This window comes from Heterodontus francisci, chromosome 4, assembly GCF_036365525.1.
Source record: "Heterodontus francisci isolate sHetFra1 chromosome 4, sHetFra1.hap1, whole genome shotgun sequence".
NCBI classification, from domain to species: Eukaryota; Metazoa; Chordata; class Chondrichthyes; order Heterodontiformes; family Heterodontidae; genus Heterodontus; species Heterodontus francisci.
Genome location: NC_090374.1, coordinates 56,388,553 through 56,407,827, shown reverse-complemented (window position 1 = coordinate 56,407,827; position 19,275 = coordinate 56,388,553). Strand labels below are relative to the sequence as shown.

Genomic DNA, 19,275 nt, shown 5'->3' with positions numbered 1-19,275 from the left:
ACCATCCCTAACACACTCCAGAAACTCGTCCTCCACAGCAGTGTGCTCCTTAGGTTTGCTCAGTCTATATGCAGATTGAACTCACCCATGATTGGACAACGTATGTCAGCCAAGAGCGACGTCTCAATTCATTCCATCTTCGCTGCCTCCGGAGATTACTTGGCATCAGGTGGCAGGACCGTATCTCCAACACAGAAGTCCTCGAGGCGGCCAACATCCCCAGCTTGTACACACTACTGAGTCAGCGGCGCTTGAGATGGCTTGGCCATGTGAGCCGCATGGAAGATGGCAGGATCCCCAAAGACACATTGTACAGCGAGCTCGCCACTGGTATCAGACCCACCGGCCGTCCATGTCTCCGCTTTAAAGACGTCTGCAAACGCGACATGAAATCGTGTGACATTGATCACAAGTCGTGGGAGTCAGTTGCCAGCGTTCGCCAGAGCTGACGGGCAGCCATAAAGACAGGGCTAAAATGCGGCGAGTCGAAGAGACTTAGTAGTTGGCAGGAAAAAAGACAGAGGCGCAAGGGGAGAGCCAACTGTGCAACAGCCCCGACAAACAAATTTCTCTGCAGCACCTGTGGAAGAGCCTGTCACTCTAGAATTGGCCTTTATAGCCACTCCAGGCGCTGCTTCACAAACCACTGACCACCTCCAGGCGCGTATCCATTGTTTCTCGAGATAAGGAGGCCAAAGAAGATATGCAGATTGAACTCACCCATGATTACTGTATTTCCATGCTACATGCTTCTCTAATCTCCTGATTAATGCCATGCCTCACCCTACCAATACTGTTTCGTGGCCTATAAACAACAACTGCCAATGTTTGATGCCCCTTGCTGTTCCACCCAATCAGATTCTACATTTTGTTCTTCAGATCTGAGATCCTCCCTTACTAATGTACTGAATCCATCCCTTATTATCAGTGCAACACCACCTCCTTTCCTTTTTGCCTGTCCTTCCTAAATGTCGAATATCCTTGAATATTCAGTTCCCAGTCTTGGTCACCCTGTAGCCACGTTTCTGTTATGGCAATTCGATCATACCCATTTATCTCTATTTGGGCCTTTAAATAATCTACCTTGTTGCGAATGCTGCATGCATTCAGGTAAAGTGCCCTTAACCTTGTCGTCTTGACGTTCTGCATTCTAAGCCTAGTTGATGCTCGCTTTAGTTTTGCCTGCTTTCTAATGTCACTTGCTACTTTTCTACCTCCTGTTACCAGCTTTACTTCCTTCCAATTTGAGCTGTCCCTCAGGTTCCCATCCCCCTGACAAGCTAGTTTAAATTCTCCCCAACAGCACTTGCCAAATCTCCCTGTGAGGATGTTCGTTGCGGTCCTGTTAAGGTGTAGCCTGTCCATCTTGTACATGTCCCACCTGCCCCACAACCAGTCCCAATGCCTCAGAAATCTGATGCCCTCCCTCCTATACCAATTCTCCAGCCACATGTTCAATCGATCAATCCTCCTATTCCTATGCTCACTAGCACTTGGCACTGGGAGTAATCCTGAGATTACTGCTTTGGAGGTCCTGTTTTTTTATTTCCTTCCTAACTCCCTAAAATCTGCCTTCAGAACCTCATCTCTCTTCCTACCTATGTCATTGGTACCGATGTGGACCACGACCTCTGGCTGTTCACCCTCCCTCAGAAAGATGTCCTGCAGCTGCTCCTTGACATCCTTGACCCTGGCACCAGGGAGGCAACACACCTTCCTGGAGTCACGTTTACTGCCGCAGAAATGCTTGCCTGATCCCCTGACTATTGAATGCCGTCGCTATTGTTCTTCCACTCTTCTTCCTGCCCTCCTGTGCAGTTGAGCCACCCGTGGTGCCACGGAAGTTGCTCTGGCTGCACTCCCCCGAGGAACCATCGCTCTCAGTATCCAAAATGGAAAACCGATTAGCAACTAAGACAGACTCGGGACTCCTGCACTGCCTGCCTGATTCTCTTAGACTGTGTGGCAGCCACCCATTCCCTCTCTGCCTGCCTGCTCTTATCCTGTGGTTTGACCACCTCGCTAAACGTGCTATCCACGTAGTCCTTTGCCTTGCGGATGTACAACAGTGACTTCAGCCGCCGCTCCGAAACCCGGAGCTCAACTTCTGCAGCTGGTGACGCTACCTGCAGATGTGTTCGTCTAGGATCCATGGTGCGACATGACTTCCCACATACCACAGGATGTACATTCCACTTGACTGAGGTGACCTGCCATAAAGTAACTTTTAAAAACTTTTTATTACAATGAGATTTAAAATAACTTACCAGTTATTCACCAATCAACTTCCTACCCTGTACCGAAGAGAGAGGCAGCTACTGGAGGCTGAAAAAAGGTAGAAGAAAGAAAGGCGGCCCTTCCTCATGTACCAAACTCCCACTTTACACTTTGTGCACTCCAATTTATTTTCTTAATTTATAGTTCCCCTCCTTGCCAAACTCCCTCAATTACCAACCTTCCTTCTTCACATACTGTGACCTCCAGCAGCACACAGTGCAGACTTGTCAGACTTTAGTCCCTTGAGTTTCTCCAGTAGTTTTACTCTGCTAGTATTAATTACTTTAATTTCCTCACTCTTTTTAGCCCCTAGGTTACCTTCTATTTCTGGTATGTAACTTGTGTCTTGTACTGTGAAGACAGATGCAAAATATTTGTTCAATATCTCTGCCATTTCCTCATTTCCCATGATAATTTCTCCTGTCTTTGTTTCTAAGGGACCAACATTTACTTCAGCTACTCTCTTCCCTTTTATGTACTTATAAAAGCTTGAACAATCTTTTTATATTCCTGGCAAGTTTACTCTCTATTTTTTCCCTTATCAACTGTTTGGTGGCCCTTTGCTGGTTTCTAACACGTTCCAAATCCTCAGACTTCTTACAATTCCTGGCAACATTATAAGTCTTTTAATCTAATACTATCCTTAACTTCTTGAGTGAGCCACGGATGGGTCTGTCTTGCTTTTGTTTTTTAATGGAATGTATTTTTATTGAACATTTTGAATTGTTTCTTTAAAGGTTTCCCATTTTTTATTAACCACCATACCTTTTTGTCTATTTGCCCAATTAACTTTAGCTAGCTCTCCCCTCATACCTATGTAATTGGCTTTAACTTTAAGATTTTTGTTTGTGATTGGAGTATGTCATTTTCAAACTTAATGTGGAATTCAATTATATTATGATCGCTATTTCCCAATGGATCTTTTACTGTGACATTGCTAATTAACCCTGCCTCATTGCGCAATACTAGATCTAAAATAGCTTTATCCCTAGTCCGTTCCCCAACACATTGCTCCAAGAAATTGTCATGAAAGCATTCTACAGACTCATCTTCCAGACCACCTTTGCTAATTTGATTAGTCCAGTCTATATGAAGATTAAAGTCCCCCACAATTATTACATTGCCTTTGTTACAAGCTCCAGTAATTTCTTGTTTAATGCTCTGTCCTATGGTATAATTACTGTTAGCATTTTCTGACCCTTGCTATTCCTAATCTCCACCCATACTGATTCTGCTTGCTCATTTTCTGTGCCAAGATCGTTTCTCACTCATGTCATTATGTAATCCTTTATTATCAGGGCTACCCCTCCTCCTTTTCCATTCTGCCTGTCTTTTTGAAATATTGTTATCCTGAAATATTTATTTTCCAACCTTGGTCACCTTGTGACCATGTCTCTGTAATGGCGATTAGATCTAAACCGTTTATCTCTATTTGTGCCACCACTGGTTCAGTTATCCTATTGCAGATGCTCTGCCCATTCAGATAAAGTGACTTCAATTTGATTTTTTTACTACTATTTCCTGCATTGACTTTAGTCTGTGCACATTTCTCCATGGTAAATTTCACGTTCCATTTGTCTGCGGATTTTCCAAACCGGCCTGTGCCACCTGAAGTTTTTCCTGCTGTTTGCCAAGTGTCTACTTTTGTGTTCAGAAGATTGTCTTCACTGTGCCAATATCAAAATGGTCAATCATCCCATGCTCCAAGGTGTTGACTTCAACTTATGTCACAAATATTTAGCACTAACTGCCTGGTTAACACTCAAGCACGCTTACAGAATCCATGTACTTACTTGTATCTCATCTTCCTACCCTGATGGCTGATTGCCCACTTCCCTTCCTTACTAACTCACTTTTCCATTTGCCTGTAATATGCAGCCCAGGAACACTTCAGATTCCTACATGAGCCAGTGTACCCTGAGCTGCTTCTCCAGCTCAGAATCCATTGAGGTCAAAGGCCATTGGTTGGAGCTGTCTCCTGCATGTGTGGTGTTCCAAGGCATTGGAAGCATCCAGGGCCTTCTACACTCTGCTGGTATTACACAGTACAGTCTTCAGCTATTTCCTCCTCTTCTCTCCTATATTGTTTTCCCTTAAAAGTGTAAAGAAAATCGAACACTGACTTAATTATTTAACCCCTCTTACAATAAGCCACTACACCTCCATGCTAAATTTCCTCTTGGGTGAACTCTACATTCTTCTGCTGTTTACCACACATGATGCTGAGAATCTCTCACAAGTAAACTCAAATTTATGCTGTCTTAATTTACGCAATAGCCTACTCCAGGGTTCGACAACCTGCGACTCTGGATCTGTGAATTTTAAACTGAAGTAAAATTGTCAATACTCTGATCTTATTCTTCATAATAAAGTACCTGGGCTATCTATCTTTCAATGCGATGAGAAGGGATCTAGCCTGGATAAAATGGATCCAAAGACTGACAGGGAAAACTGTAATGGAACAATGGGTTATATTTAAGGAAGAGATGCTTCAGGTGCAGGCTAGGTACATTCCAACAAGGGCGAAAGGTAGGGGAACCAAAAACAGGGCTCCTGGGATGATTAGGGCGATAGAGCTTATGATGAAACAAAAAAAGAGGGTGTATGATGCTGATCAGGTGAATTCTTCAAGTGAGACCCAGGCCAAATACAATAAGTTGAGAGGAGAGGTTAGGGGTAAAATAAGACTGGCAAAGAGAGATGAGGAAAAAGGTAACCAAAAATTTTCTACCGGCGTGCAAATAGTAAGTGGGTAGTAAGAGATGGAGTGGGGCCTTTTAAGGACAAGGAGAATAATGCACGTGGTGTTTACTAAGGAAGAGGAATCTGACAAAATATAGATAGACGTGGAGAGAGTAGAGGCAGTGAATAGCCTGAAAATTGAGGGGGAGGAGGTAGTGAACAGGCTGGCTGTGCTTAGGCTAGGTAAGTCACCTGGTCCAGATGGTTTGCGTCCCACATTGCTCAAGGAAGTGGGCGTGGATGGGCTTGCCATAATCTTCTAATCTTCCCTAGATAGGGGGAAGTGCCAGAGAATTGGAGAGTGGTGTAAGGACAGTCCTAGCAACTACAGGCTAGCCAGTTAGTTTAACATCAGTGGTTTTAGAAACAATCAGGGAAATAAAACACGCACTTGGAGAGATTTGAGTTAAATAAGGGTAACCAGCACTGATTTGTAAAAGGCAGATCATGCTTGACTAATCTAATTAAATTTTTTGATGAAGTAACAGAAAAGGTTGATGAAGGGAATGTGGTGGATGTTGTTTATATGGATTTTAAGAAAGTGTTCGATAAAGTACCACATAAAAGGCTGGTTAACAAAATTGAGGCTCATGAAATAGGAGGGTTGGTATCCAATTGGATAAAATATTTGGCTTAAGGACAGAAAACAAGAAGTTGTGGTAACTGGTTATTTTTCAGACTGGAGAATGGTAGACAGTGTTGTTCCCCAAGGGTCACTGCTAGAACCACTGTTTTTTCTTCTATATATAAATGACTTGGATCTTGGAACACAGTAGAATCTCAAAACTTGCCGATGTCACCAAATTTAGAGAAGTGAGTGAGGATGATATGAATTGCCTTGCAACAGGGCATAGATAGGCTAGCGGAGTGGGCAGACAGGTGGCAGATGGAATTTAATGCTGACAAGTGTGAGGTGATGTATTTTAGCAGAAGGAATAGGGAGAGGCAATATATACTTAGTGGCACAGTTCTAAAGAGTGTACAGCAACAGCGGGACCTGGGGGTGCATGTGCATAGATCTTTGAAGGTGGCAGGACATATTGAGAGAGTGGGTAGTAAAGCTTATGGACTCTTGGGCTTCATAAATAGAAGAATGGAGTACAAAAGCAGTGAAGTTATGTTGAACCATTATAAAGCTTTGGTTAGGCCCCAAAAAGAGAATTGCGTCCTGTTCTGGTCTCACACTTTAGGAAGGATGTGAGGGTCCTTGAGAACTTGCAGAGAATATTTACCAGCATGGTTCCAGGGATGGGGGAATTTTAATTGCAAGGTTAGTTTGGAGAAGCTGGTGGTGTTCTCCCTGGAGCAAAGCAGATTGAGGGGAGATTTAGTAGAGGTGTACAAGGTTATGACAAGCTTAGATAAGTTAAACAAGGAAAAAAATGTTCCCATTAACTGATGGTAAAAGGTCTAGGCTACACAGATTGAATGTTTTGGGCAAGAGATGTGGGGGTATGTGAGAAAGATTTTCTTTTTACACAGCGAGTGATAATGATCTGGAACTTGCTGCCCACGTTGATGGTGGAAGCAGATACAATCATTGATTTCAAAAGGCAATTGGATAGGCACTTGAAGGAAAAACTTGCAGGGGTATGGGGATCAAGCAGGAGATTGGGACTGACTGGATAGCTCCATGGAGACCCAGCATGAACTTGATGAGCTGAATGGCCTCCTATGTTGTAAATGACTATGACTCTAAAGGAAATGTTTTAGCTCGATTTGCAGCAGTTGCAGAGGAAGTTGGGGTGTTTATGCATGAAAGGGAACCTGAATCTGGTGAACTACTTTATCGAACAGATTGGTTACAAAAGTTTTATTTCATGGTTGATATCACTGACCATTTAAATATCCTTAATAGAACGTAACAAAGTCAGGGGACCATAGCTCTCCTATGTTTGAAAGAAGTGCTCTCTTTCAAGCGAAAATTGGAATTATTTGCAAACAATATAGGAGAAGTGGTGTTGGTACATTTTTCCGCTGCTTAAAAAATTAAGACAAATGTATCAATTGAAAGATTTTTTTTTTTGAAAAATGCAAGACATAAAATGAAAGAAACCTTTGCTAGTCGATTTCAAGAATTTAGAAAGATATAAGAAATGCTAAATTTTAAATTAAGACCTCTTGAGTCAATACAAAGTAATTGAACTTTTCAGCATTTATGTTTTATATTCTCATAGCCGCCAGAAAGAATTGGGCAATTTTCTGTTTATGGCATCAGATAACTGCATCATGTTCATTAGATTCTTGATAAAACTATTTTATCACCTTAATTTGCGCTTATTCCTTTACTCCATCTTTTAACCTGTTATTTCTTTTGTTTTGCTGCTCCAGACAGTTTCTATTTTGCTTAAAAAAAGGCTCTTCAGAAGGTGCCAAACCTTGACCTACTCCAACAGTGAAAACAGCCAGTCACAGCACTTAAATAATAATGAAACAATTAGCATCTCATATACAGTTCCTAGTATTGAACAGCTCAAATTAAATACTTAAAACACAAAATTCAATAAAATATATAAATATTTCAATACTTGTTCTTTAATTGCTTGCACTGAGTCTTGTTTTGGACAATCTCTTTACAGTGTGTGAAAGTAGATAATCCATTCCTGGTATTATGGTTCCAAACAATACATTGTTCTAACTGTAAATCCTTGTTTTGTATTTCGGTTTTTAGTCAAAAGTGCGATTTCCAGAGGCAGTCCCTGTGCCCTCAGATTCTGTTGAATTAGAGACACAAAGTATTACAGCTGCGGATACTGAAATATCAAAAAGTGACTGCCGGGATTCAAACGAAGTGCAGCGATCAGAAAGGACATCTGAATGTGACAGTCAGGATGAACATGAGGAGTTGAAGCTGGGTGCCATTCAGGAAAATATTATAAGCAAACCAACTAGGTATTGTATAAAGATAAAGGGGTTATGGTGTGCTCTTTTTGTCATTCATATATCATTTGAATATGCAAAGGAAGATTTGGAATTTATTACGGATTCAGAGTGATTCGGCCATCTGTAGCCCTACCTTTTCAGTTTATCCAATGAATGCCTCATTAATCAATGAAAAGGCATATTATGTAATTTGTCATTGTGCCATAGAGATAAGGATGATATAAAAACAGAAAGCGCTGGAAATACACAGGTCAGGCAGCATCTGTGGAGAGAGAAGCAAAATTAACGTGTCTGATGAAAGTTCACAGACCTGAAATGTTAACTCTGCTTCTCGCTCCACAGATGTTGCCTGACCTGCTGAGTATTTCCAGCACTTTGTTTTTATTTCAGATTAAAACAAAAAAGTAAAACTGTTTCTTTTATAGGTCAGGAAGGCAGCCTAGACCTACAGCATTTTATAAATCTCCAGCAGAGCAGAAACCATCAGCTATTTCTACATTAGTATCCGAGGGAGAAAATGTGGGTAAGGGCAGGAGTAGGCCTGCACGATCTCAAAAAGCTAAACCCAAAGTCGGCAAAAGCAGCAAGAAGGAGGCACAAACTAAGAATGTTGGGAAAGGTCAAGGAGCATCAAAGATAACATTTGTGACCTTAAGAGCATCCCAGGAAGATGATGACGATGATGAACCTGAACTATTAGAAGAGGATGACATCTATCCCATCAATCCCGAGGAGGTCAACAAAGCACCGGCTTTTGTACCAATCAGCCTGCGATCTCCTGAACCTATTCAAACTCAAGTGGAGGAAACTATGGAAGAGGTTTGGCATTAAATGCTTGAAAATGTGCTGATTTATACATCTGTATAGCTATGCCTCCTTAGTCTAAGTGTTGAGATTCTTATGTTTCTTTTTATTTTAGATGAAATGTTATGTCTATTGTGTACTTAAAGATAGTTGAAGTGTTTTGGTGCATCTGGCAGCTCTTAATAGCCCACTATATTTACCACCTGTTTTTGTTGTTTAAGTGGTAATGCTTTTGCTGATCTTAAATTCTAGTCCAGACTTTTTAGTCATGCTAGTTACAGACTAATATGGCTTTTTTTCCCCTACACAAGCAAGCGCTGTTGAACGGCCAAGTTTGTTTCACAAGAAACTGCTGATAGCTGAGAACTGCTTCCAAAATGTGTAGGTGACATCATTTTATAGGCACTCGTGATTTGAGATGACAGTCCACGTTCAGTGCATGTTAGCTACTAATTGAGCGTTTAAAAAAAAAAGTAAAGTGGCTATGAGATCTGTCTTTCTTCTCTTGAGCCCATTGTGCCCCACCCCATACAGGTCTTATCAATTAAGTTGGCTCTTGTGGCTAGCCAGTACTGTCGGTTCAGCCAATACCACTTTCCAGCCACGAGGCACACAACAGCAGCCTGGTTGTTCCACCCCCTTCAACCTTGAAGGGATGCCAAAGTTCTGCATGGGTGCTTTCACACAACTGCATGACTGAGATTGGGGCTCAACAGAGTCGGGGGAACAGCGAACTGGATAGTTTTTAACCAAAGCACATTGGTACTCCAATACACTGCATATCTTGCGTAAAGAATTGAAGAATTATGTTTAGCTATGAGATAATGTATGTCATGCAAACATTTTATTTCAGGAGGTCCTTTTACCCCTTTTGTTGTGTCTCTCATTGGCTTCTGTTGTGTCTCTCATTGGCTTCTGTTGTGTCTCTCATTGGCTTCTGTTGTGTCTCTGATTCACTGGTTTTACCAAGATGTTTCACTGAACTGGCTGTTGCTGTGTTTATCTAATTCCATGCATAAGTTGAACTTTTCTACCAAGCTGATGATTAGAATTTCTTGCGTTTTTTATGTGCTGCCTTTGTGTGGTGACTGAAGTTCTTTGTTGGGGAAGTTGGATGCTAATGAATATACTAGTTTCCTTAGAACCATAGAGGTTTACAGCACACAAGGAGGATCTTTGCCTGTTACATCTATGCCAGGTCTTTCCTAAAGCAATCCAGAACGAATGTCACTGCTTTCCTTGCTCTCCCAACCCCTGTATTTTCCTCTGGTTCAAACATCTGAAGATACAAAATTGAGAACCTGGAAAAGACCAGGTAGGCATCAAGCCTGCCTCACAACTCATGATGGGTGGAACATCATGGCTAAACACTCCTCCCTGTTCCACTGCACCTACCCTCCCCCCCCCTCATCCCGTTCTTCCCCTCAGCAACTTTGTAATCTTCTGGGGAAAGGCAAAAAACCCAGACGCAATGAGGGGCAAAAAATACTCTGGAAAATTCCTCTCCTGTCCCCTCAGGCAATTGAAACCATTTCAGGAGATCACATGGACCAAGTGTTACCTAGGACGCCACTTGCCTTCCATATGATGGAGCCAGCCCAACTCCTTCTTGACGGCAAGCAGCGAGTCACCACACCAGGCAGCAATGTATTCCAGAAGCTCACTACTCTTTGGGAAAAGAGGAACCGCCTAACATCCAGTCTATTCCTACGCTTACACAACTTAAGCTTATATCCCCAGCCCTCCCCAATCTTCTGAACTGGAATAATCCATAAGTATGCATGCTATCCAGCTCTTTATTTTGTGGGCCTCCTGTCAAGCCACTTTTAAGTCTGTGCCATTCTAAAGTAAATGCTAAGGCCTTTAAACCTATGTAAAACAGTGAGATTATTTAACCTAGGAATAATTCTCTAAACTCTCTTTTTCAAGGTTACTGTATCATCCACTATGTCTATCCAATTCGCCCTTAAATGTCCTACCTATAATGGAGTACCCAAAACTTCACAGCGTTCTTAACTGTGGCCTAAGCTGTACAAATTCATCTTTAACTTTTGATTTCCTTGTCTTACAGTAAGATTTGTCACAACATAGTTAAGTGAATACATTCTTGGATCTGATTGGCCTGAGCTTCTGATACAATAATTGCATTCTAAGTTATTACTGCCCAGTACACGCTGTAGACGAGATTTCGCTGAATGCAATACCCATGTGCCTATGAGATAGTTGTATTGTAACTTGAATCTGAGATGGAGTTAGTAGTTTTAGATGTGTTTGTGTATAAGTTTTAGTTTGTAAGTCTGTAGTTAGTTGCTAAACTTCCTTTATTCCTGTTCTGTCCCACTTCTTTAATATCCTTTCTCCCCCTTCCTAGCCTTGGTTTGGAAAAGCACCTTGCCCTTCCTTTGGAGCTACCCACTTTTGGTGCTGCTAAAAGTGGGAACTTACCATACTGGGAACTATGGCCATGAATCCACATCTTAATGCTCTGAGCACCATCACTTTGGTGCATGGGTTCCATAAGAATTGCTTGACCTTTTCTGCGGTTATGTAGGAAGTTAATTTTTATTCTATTAACTAAAATAATGCATGGAATTAAACTTTTTTTATAATTTGATTTTGTTTTACTTCATTTATTTTAGTTACATACTGTATATGTTTTCCTTCTGTTTTTCCCACAAACCTGCATTCCTTGATAGCAGTTGAGCCGATGTTGAAAGAAAGCGGAGACTAAAGTGGATAGTGTTATGCACTAGACTAAAACCTGACCCTGAAAGGGAAATGCAACTTTAAAAATGCGTTTTGTTTGGAAAGCTTTTTTTTTACACTTTATCACTTCCATTTATCACACACAGCTTGAAATAGCAGTTAATGTCTCAGACAAGAACTATGATAGTGAAGCTGAACAGTCACTCCCAGAGTTACCTGATGAAAGTGACCCCAGCCAGTCATGCACCTTAGCTGCAGAAGAAGATTACCACACAACAACTGCCGATCAGATCGAACTTTTTGTTGTAAGTTAAGTCTGTTGTTTCCACAACAGTTTTCTTCAGAATCTTTTATTATAATAAAAAAAAGAGTTGAGATTTAAACAACAGAATCTTTGCCAGCTGCGGTCTTGACTGAATAATGCATAAGGAAAGCAAAATAAAAATTGATTTAGAAAATATAATACTCAATATCAGGATAATCAGTATTTTGCTGTTTAATATGTTCCATATTTTTGTTAAAATTGAAGGCACAAATGCACATTTGTGGATAAAATTGATGTTTTAGAAATCTGTAAGAAATTTAAATATTATTTAGTGAATTTTGGTGCATTGGCCATTTTAAATTATATTTGTCGATACTGGCCCTAATGCATTAGTTACGTTCTACATTTTGCATAAATGTAGTCTACCTTGCATCATATACTTAAGCACTCAATATATAGTTACCTGAATAATTTGTTTAACTTATCTTTTAAAATTAATATTTATTTACCAGAGCACTGAACTTTGCAATTCATCTTTTTATAGGAGGTTATTGAAATTGCAAGTGAAGATACAGGTCAAGGTAAGCAAAGTACTGATTAATTTTGAGTGCTTTTTCCCCCCCAAAATATATTACTCCAGAGTGTCTCTTGCCAAGGCAACCAGCACATGCGCAAGCTGCGACGTCATCCGACTGCATCCGCAAATTTGTCAGCTTGTCAGGATCAACTTACACATGCGCATGTTGACATCAGTACGCACCGTGCCGGGAGGGAGGTTGTTATTCTGTTAATTGTGTATCAATGGTTTGATTATATGCAGGTGAAGGGTGTTAATTGGGGTCTTAGTTGAGCATTTATAAGCAGACACTCACTGAGACTGTTGGAGGGTTTGAGTGAGGAGCTACATGTTTGTAATCCTTTTACTCTACACAATAAAAGTGAAACTGAGTAAATATAGGCTCCAGCATTATCCTTCCACAACAAGCTTTCTGGAATTTAACTTGGTAGCAGAGAATGGTTGCCTAAAGCTGAAGGTTGGAAATTCGGAATTTGTTTTGGATAGAAAACTAAAATCTCAAGGGCTATTGTGGAAAATATGACAGAAAGCAAGTGTAAATTGTCACGGTATCATTACCCTCCGATATTCTTGGAGTCTGAACCATATGACCAGTGGAAGAATGAAGTGGATATGTGGACATGGGTTACATCTCTACCAAAGAGAAAACAAAGTATGGCCTTAACGTTGTCTCTTCCTACCAAAAGTCAAATCAGAAATTAAGTGTTTTGTGAGCTGGTTGCTAGCCAGCTGGATACTGATGAAGGGTTGGATCTTCTGTTAGAATTCTTGGATGAAATTTACAATAGAGATGATCTGTTGGATGCGTATGAGGCATGGTCAGACTTTGGTAGATTTTGGAAAACAGATGGTTATTCGATGGAGGAATATATCATGGACTTCAACAGACTGTATAGAAGATTGAGAAAATTCAATTTGGAGATCCCTCGTTCAGTTCTAGCTTTTAAATTTCTAGATTGTGCGAGGGTGTCGCATATAGACAGGCTCCTCTTTCTAACTGGGGTTCAGCTCTTGGACAAAGACTCCCTGTTGGATCAAATGTCTGCAGCCTTAAATAAATTCCTGGGGAAACAGTTATTTCCTGCAGCCCTGGGAGAACAAGCAGGGCACTTTGAGGTGACACAAAGAATGGAGGGCTCAATGTTTACTAGATTTAGAAATAGTCCAGATACTGGAAGTAGGCATAAGTACAATGGAAGAGTTAAAGACAGGAGGAATGAGATTGAAAGCACCGTTAACAGTGGACTATTACAGTGGAATTCAGAATTGGAAAAGCAATCAGAGGCGAATGAATTCCAGGCATGCTGAAGGAACAGTTAATAGGTGCTTCAGATGTGACTCAAAGTATCATTATGCAATGAACTGCCCTAAGCGGAGGGGCAGAGTCTTCGAAATATAGCACAACACAGAGAATTCTGAGGCAGAAGAGGAAGATACTGATGGATCTGAATGAATTGTACTAGTCGGAAGGAGTTGTCCTGTGATGAATGTACTAGTTGCGGATTCATTCAGCTGTGCTGTATTGGATAGTGCTTGCATGTCAACAGTATGTGGATCTGATTGGTTACAGTGTCATCTGGATTCACTCAGTAATAAGGATCGACACAAGGTTAAGGAGTATAAAAGTGCTACCAGCTTTAGGTTTGGTGATGACAACACACTGAAGTCACTGAAGAGGGTAATAATTCAATGTAAAATAGCTGGGGTAAGCCACTTTATCAGTACTGATGTAGTCTCCAGTGAGATATCTCTACTGTCGAGTAAGCCTTTAATGAGAAAGGCACAAATGAAACTTGATGGGGAGTATGATAAGGCAATTGTTTTTGGGAAGACAGTGAATTTGCACTTCATCCAGTCAGGGCATTATTGTATCCCCTTAACAAAACTTGATGTTTCTATTCAGAGTGTTGGAGAAGTATTGATGGCATCAGGTGTTAAGAATCAGAGAGAGAAAAGACAAATTGTCTTAATGTTACACAGACAATTTGCTCACCCTTCTTGTCAGAGATTAAAATCTCTACTAAAGGATGTAGGTGTGATTGATGAAGAGTATACGAGGATAACAGAAGAGATTCGTGAAATCTGTAAAAAGTATCAGCGAACACCATCACGTCCTATTGTCAGCCTTCCATTGGCACTTGACTTTAACGAGGTAGTTGCCATGGATTTAAAGGTATGGGACAAAGTCAAGAATATTTTAACTCTGCATTTTATAGACCTAGCAACTAGATTTAGTCTTTCTACAATAATAAATAGGAAGGACAAAAGGTGATTAGAGACAAAATTGTGGAGAAATGGATAGGGACTGGACTTGGACCACCAGCTAAGTTGCTGACTGATGGAGGGGAATATGCCAATAATGAATTCAGAGATATGTATGAAAACATGAACATTATAGTTATGAATACTGCAGCTGAAAGTCCTTTCAGCAATGGGCTTTGTGAAAGGAATCACACAGTGGTTGATGAAATGTTACATAAAATCTTAGCTGACCAGCCAAACTGTAAGTTGATAACTGCCCTGGCATGGGTGGTTTATGCGAAGAATTTGCTTCAGATGGTCCCTATCAATTGGTCTATGGGCAGAATCCTAAATTGCCTTCCGTACTGTCCAACAGTCCTCCTGCTCTAGAAGGTACTAAATTAGTTCGATTTTTTTTCTACATGTGAATGCTTTACATGCAGGAAGATGGGCTTTCATCAAGGCTGAGGTCTCTCAGAAAATTCACAGAGTTCTGAGGCATCATATGAGGCCATCTGAGGCGTACTTTAGTTCAGGAGATTTGGTGTATTATAAAAGAGAGGGTCATAGGGAATGGAAGGGCCCTGGTAAGGTAATCGGTCGTGATGGTAATACAGTAGTTATCAAGCATGGAAATCAAACTCTTAAGGTTCATTCATCAAGATTAGTTGGGTTGATTACTAAATCTCAGAATCTGAGTTGCTGATAGAGGGAAAAGAAGCACCTTGTACTTCAAGTACTCATGTGTTTTGTGAAGAAAGTCCTGAGACACAAAATATGGTAGATCAAGAGTTGCTGAGTAATGTGACTGATCATGATGCTCAGGAAAGAGCTATCCCATCCAAAAGCCAATTTCCCCGAGTATGTACTCGGGTGACATATATTCCAGAGGGGTCTAACAAATGGAGGGATGCAACAATTGTGGGACGAGCAGGAAAATCTACAGGCAAATTTAAATATTGGTTAAATGTTCAAGATGATGGCCAAGAAGCAAGGTCCATGGACTGGCAGAATGGGGTGAAAGAGTGGAGGGTAAGAAAGCGCAATGCAATTTCTAATAGTGGGTCTGAAAGTGACTCTTGCCTAAGGAAGCGATCATGTACTGGAGAAAGAGCCTCAGATAAAGTGCGAGGGAAATCTTCTAGCAGTAGTTCTGAAAAACATCAAAGTGCTAATAGAGGCCATAGTTTGAACAGATTCCACAATGAAACGAAGGCTAGAGAGCAGTCTCTGAATAGAACTAGAAGCAGAAGTTTTAGTGGCTGCCAATAAACTTGAGAATAAACTAATGAGAGAAGCAAAACATAAGGAATTCAAGAGTTGGAGAGAATTTAGAGTTTATTCTGAGGTACCAGATAGGGGACAGCCAGCCTTGTCACAAAGATGGATTTGTATCGAAAAAGTCCTTGCCAATGGAAATTATAAGGCTAAAGTGAGGCTAGTTGTGAGGGGTTTTGAAGAGCGACTGGGTGAAACTGATTATTAGAGTGGACTCTCCCACAACTGGAAAAGTAATCTTGAAAATCTTTTTGGCTGTTTTGGCCACATAGTCATGGGATTGTAAATGCATTGACATAAAAGCTGCATTTCTGTAAGATGATACTTTTCAGAGAGAAGTGTATCTGAAACCACTGTAAACTGGTTCATTCGCCATGGCAACACCTCTACCAATCAGAGTTCACTTGCCAACCAATCAGCACTCTCTTCTCATTCAGTATAAGCTGTGTTCCCTTACATTGGTTATTCTTGTGATTATCCTGATGAGTGCAAGACAAAACGCTTCGACAACATGTCTCTATTTTCAGTAATACTCAAGTTCTGTACTACTTAACATCAATTAATAAATTAATTACTTAAGAGCAGTTGAAATCACATCAGTAACGCAGGTATTGAGCTCCCAACTGACCTGTTTAAAAATAGACCCTCTGGTTCATTTAACTCATTCATCATAACCAGATCTCTGAATATATAAAAGCAAAAGGCAAAAGTTCCGAAGAAGCGTCACTGACCCGAAACGTTAACTCTGCTTCTCTTTTCACAGATGCTGCCAGACCTGCTGAGTGGTTCCAGCATTTCTTGTTTTTATCTCTGAATATATAAATACATTTCCACCCTTTGTATATTCAGTCCATTTAATATCGGAATTTGTAACCTATTTCAAACTTGATCTGTATTTCATTTTTTTGCGTGCTCCGAAATCATGCTTTACCCGCTCTCAACACTGTGACTGTGTACTGCACGATCTGCTACTGTGACTTGATCCTAATCCGGTACTAGGACTGATTTTGGCTAGCTACCAGTGAGCTGCTCTTGTAGTAGTGACGTTTATGGTTTTATGTTGATAATGTCAGTGCATTCTGTTATGAGCAAGGTGGGAGTAATGCAATGTTAATTCAGTCCCACTACTCCACAGGTCACAGCATATCAAGAAAGGTTTTTACCTACCAAAGAATAGCCAAATTAGACAATCTATTTGTCTCCAAGAATAAAGCACGCCAAACCAGGTTTCTTTAAATAACAACGACATTAACTATTTATTAGTAAAGAAATAATAAGTCTTAAACAATAATGAGATAAATCTATATGTGCAAAGATTTTTAAAAACTCCTTATTCTTCCTAGCCCTCATGCACACATACATACATTGAAAAACTGGCTAACCGGGGGAAAAATAACTTTTTTGATTTACAGCTGTATCTTAGGAATAAAAAGGGAAAAATAAAATGATTGAGTTTATCACATTCTGGTAGGATGTTTTCGGTACGGTGAGATGTCCCAGAGTCAAATAGTCAGATATCACTCGCGGTCTCTCCAGGCGAGGTTGATGAACAGTCTAATGGGTAGGCACTCAAGGTAATTTGTCTGCAGCAGGCGTCACACAGGTCTTTCAGCAGAAGTGCAGCAACCATTCTGCTCAGGACTCATAGAAACAACACAGCAGTAGAAGCTTTCTGCAGGTTCCAAGGTTTCCCAAAACACAGGCGGCAACAGTAACCACATTGGATGCAGGAATTCTTCAGAGACAGGAGGCAGTAGACATCTGCCACCTTTCAAATGCAGGATTTCTTTTCAAGAGATGCAGGCTTCCTTTTCAGAGAGAGGTCTTTTCTCTGGTTTCAGGCAGGTCACAGCCAGATTTCAACAGCCTGCTCATTGTCCAGCTCACTGGTCTTTTCACAATCCAAAAGTGAAGCTAACTTCAACAGTCCAGTCACATGACAGTCATAAATCTTGACCTGTCATTCCCCTGCTGAGTTGTTTGGAAACAGGTGCCTTGCAGTCTTTGTATTTCACTCAGTTCACACCTTCTATGGTTCTACCAAGTTTCAGCAATCAGTGTGCACAGAGAAAAATCTTTTCCTCAGTTTTTAAAAGCACACAGAATTCTAAGCTTTCAACACAAAAACAAAACTCTTGTAACAATTCATCTACAGTACAAGATTATTGTGTGCTTCTAAATGCACATTTTCAGTTCTGGTGCTTCGCTCTAAGGTGACTGCTGAGCTCAGCAAGCTGCCTGATCAACAACTGATCTCATACTTTGGCCCAAATGTTGACCACAGAATAGTTAGGGACAAAACTAAGATAGCCCATATCTTAACCTTCCCTTACAATAGTTAAGACCATAAGCTCATCAAAACACTATTTCTGTTCCGAGGAGAATAATCTTTAATGCACTTGGTTCTGAGGCTAGGAATTGGGCTTGTTGCTCTTTTTCTTCCAGACATCAGTGTCTATTTAGTTTCCTATTTGAGGTAAACTAATAATAAAACTTCCTTATTTACTCTGTCCTGGTTTAAATGGTGTTCATACTACTGCGGACATGTAATTTCTGCAGTAAGATTGGGCTGTAGGTTACAGTGCAGGAAATGCAGGAGCTGCAGTGAGTAGTTGTAATTGAAAAGCCTTCATTTAATTCACAGTGCTGATATTCAGGAGAGGGTCAAGGGGAGACAGCGTTTCTCAGTTTCTGTATGGGTTTGAACACTGAATATTGACAGTTCTAAATTGTACAGTTTATACCAGAGGAAAAAAAGACATGAATTTTAGACCATGCTTATTTTTAAATATAATTATCGTTGAGTGTTTTGTTTGAGACATAGCTCATACGAGGTCTACAGCAATAAAACATGTCTTCCTCTTCTGTTGACCAACAACCCATCTATATGCTCTCTTTCAGAATAATGTACTTGAATAAAACAAAATAGTTCAATAAATAAAGGGAATAAAGGTACATTGGAGATTCACAATGCCAATTTATCCATTCAAATAATACAATGCAAAATTTATATTTTTGCAATTTAACTGTCATCAGAACTGTGATTAGGGGCAGAATTTTAATTGCCAAGTGGCACAGGATCGGAAACTCGACATGATCCTTCCCATTTCCAGGTTTAACCCAGGCAAGCTTGCAGGGGAGTGGGGAAAAACCCCAGTGGAGCTTTGGGGTAAATAATTAAAATATTTAAAGAGGCAATTAACTGAGGATTTAACCCAGCATAATAAAAAGCAAATTACTACGGATGTTGCAAATTTGAAATAAAAACAAGAAATGCTGGAAATATTCAGCAGGTCTGGCAGCATCTGTGGAGAGAGAGGCAGAGTTAACGTTTCAGGTCAGTGAACTGAATCAGAACTATGACTTGATTGATACATACAAGATCCTGAGTGGTCTTGACAGGGTAAATGTGGAAAGGATGTTCCCCCTTGTGGGAGAATCTCGAACTAGGGGTCACTGTTTAAAAATAAGGGGGCGCCCATTTAAGCAGAGATGAGGAGAA

At 40.6% G+C, this 19,275-nt stretch overlaps 1 protein-coding gene across 3 annotated transcripts in view; it reads left to right on the top strand.

Annotated features, from left to right (window-relative positions):
• The window catches only part of LOC137369043 (transcription factor TFIIIB component B'' homolog), a 173,229-nt gene that overhangs the window by 91,557 nt on the left and 62,397 nt on the right, over nucleotides 1-19,275 (top strand). For all 3 annotated transcript variants that reach the window (XM_068029568.1, XM_068029569.1, XM_068029567.1), the window contains exons 16-19: nucleotides 7,691-7,911; nucleotides 8,328-8,721; nucleotides 11,559-11,717; nucleotides 12,222-12,258. In XM_068029568.1, coding sequence (XP_067885669.1) covers nucleotides 7,691-7,911; nucleotides 8,328-8,721; nucleotides 11,559-11,717; nucleotides 12,222-12,258 — 811 coding nt within the window. The remainder of the gene's footprint in view (nucleotides 1-7,690; nucleotides 7,912-8,327; nucleotides 8,722-11,558; nucleotides 11,718-12,221; nucleotides 12,259-19,275) is intronic.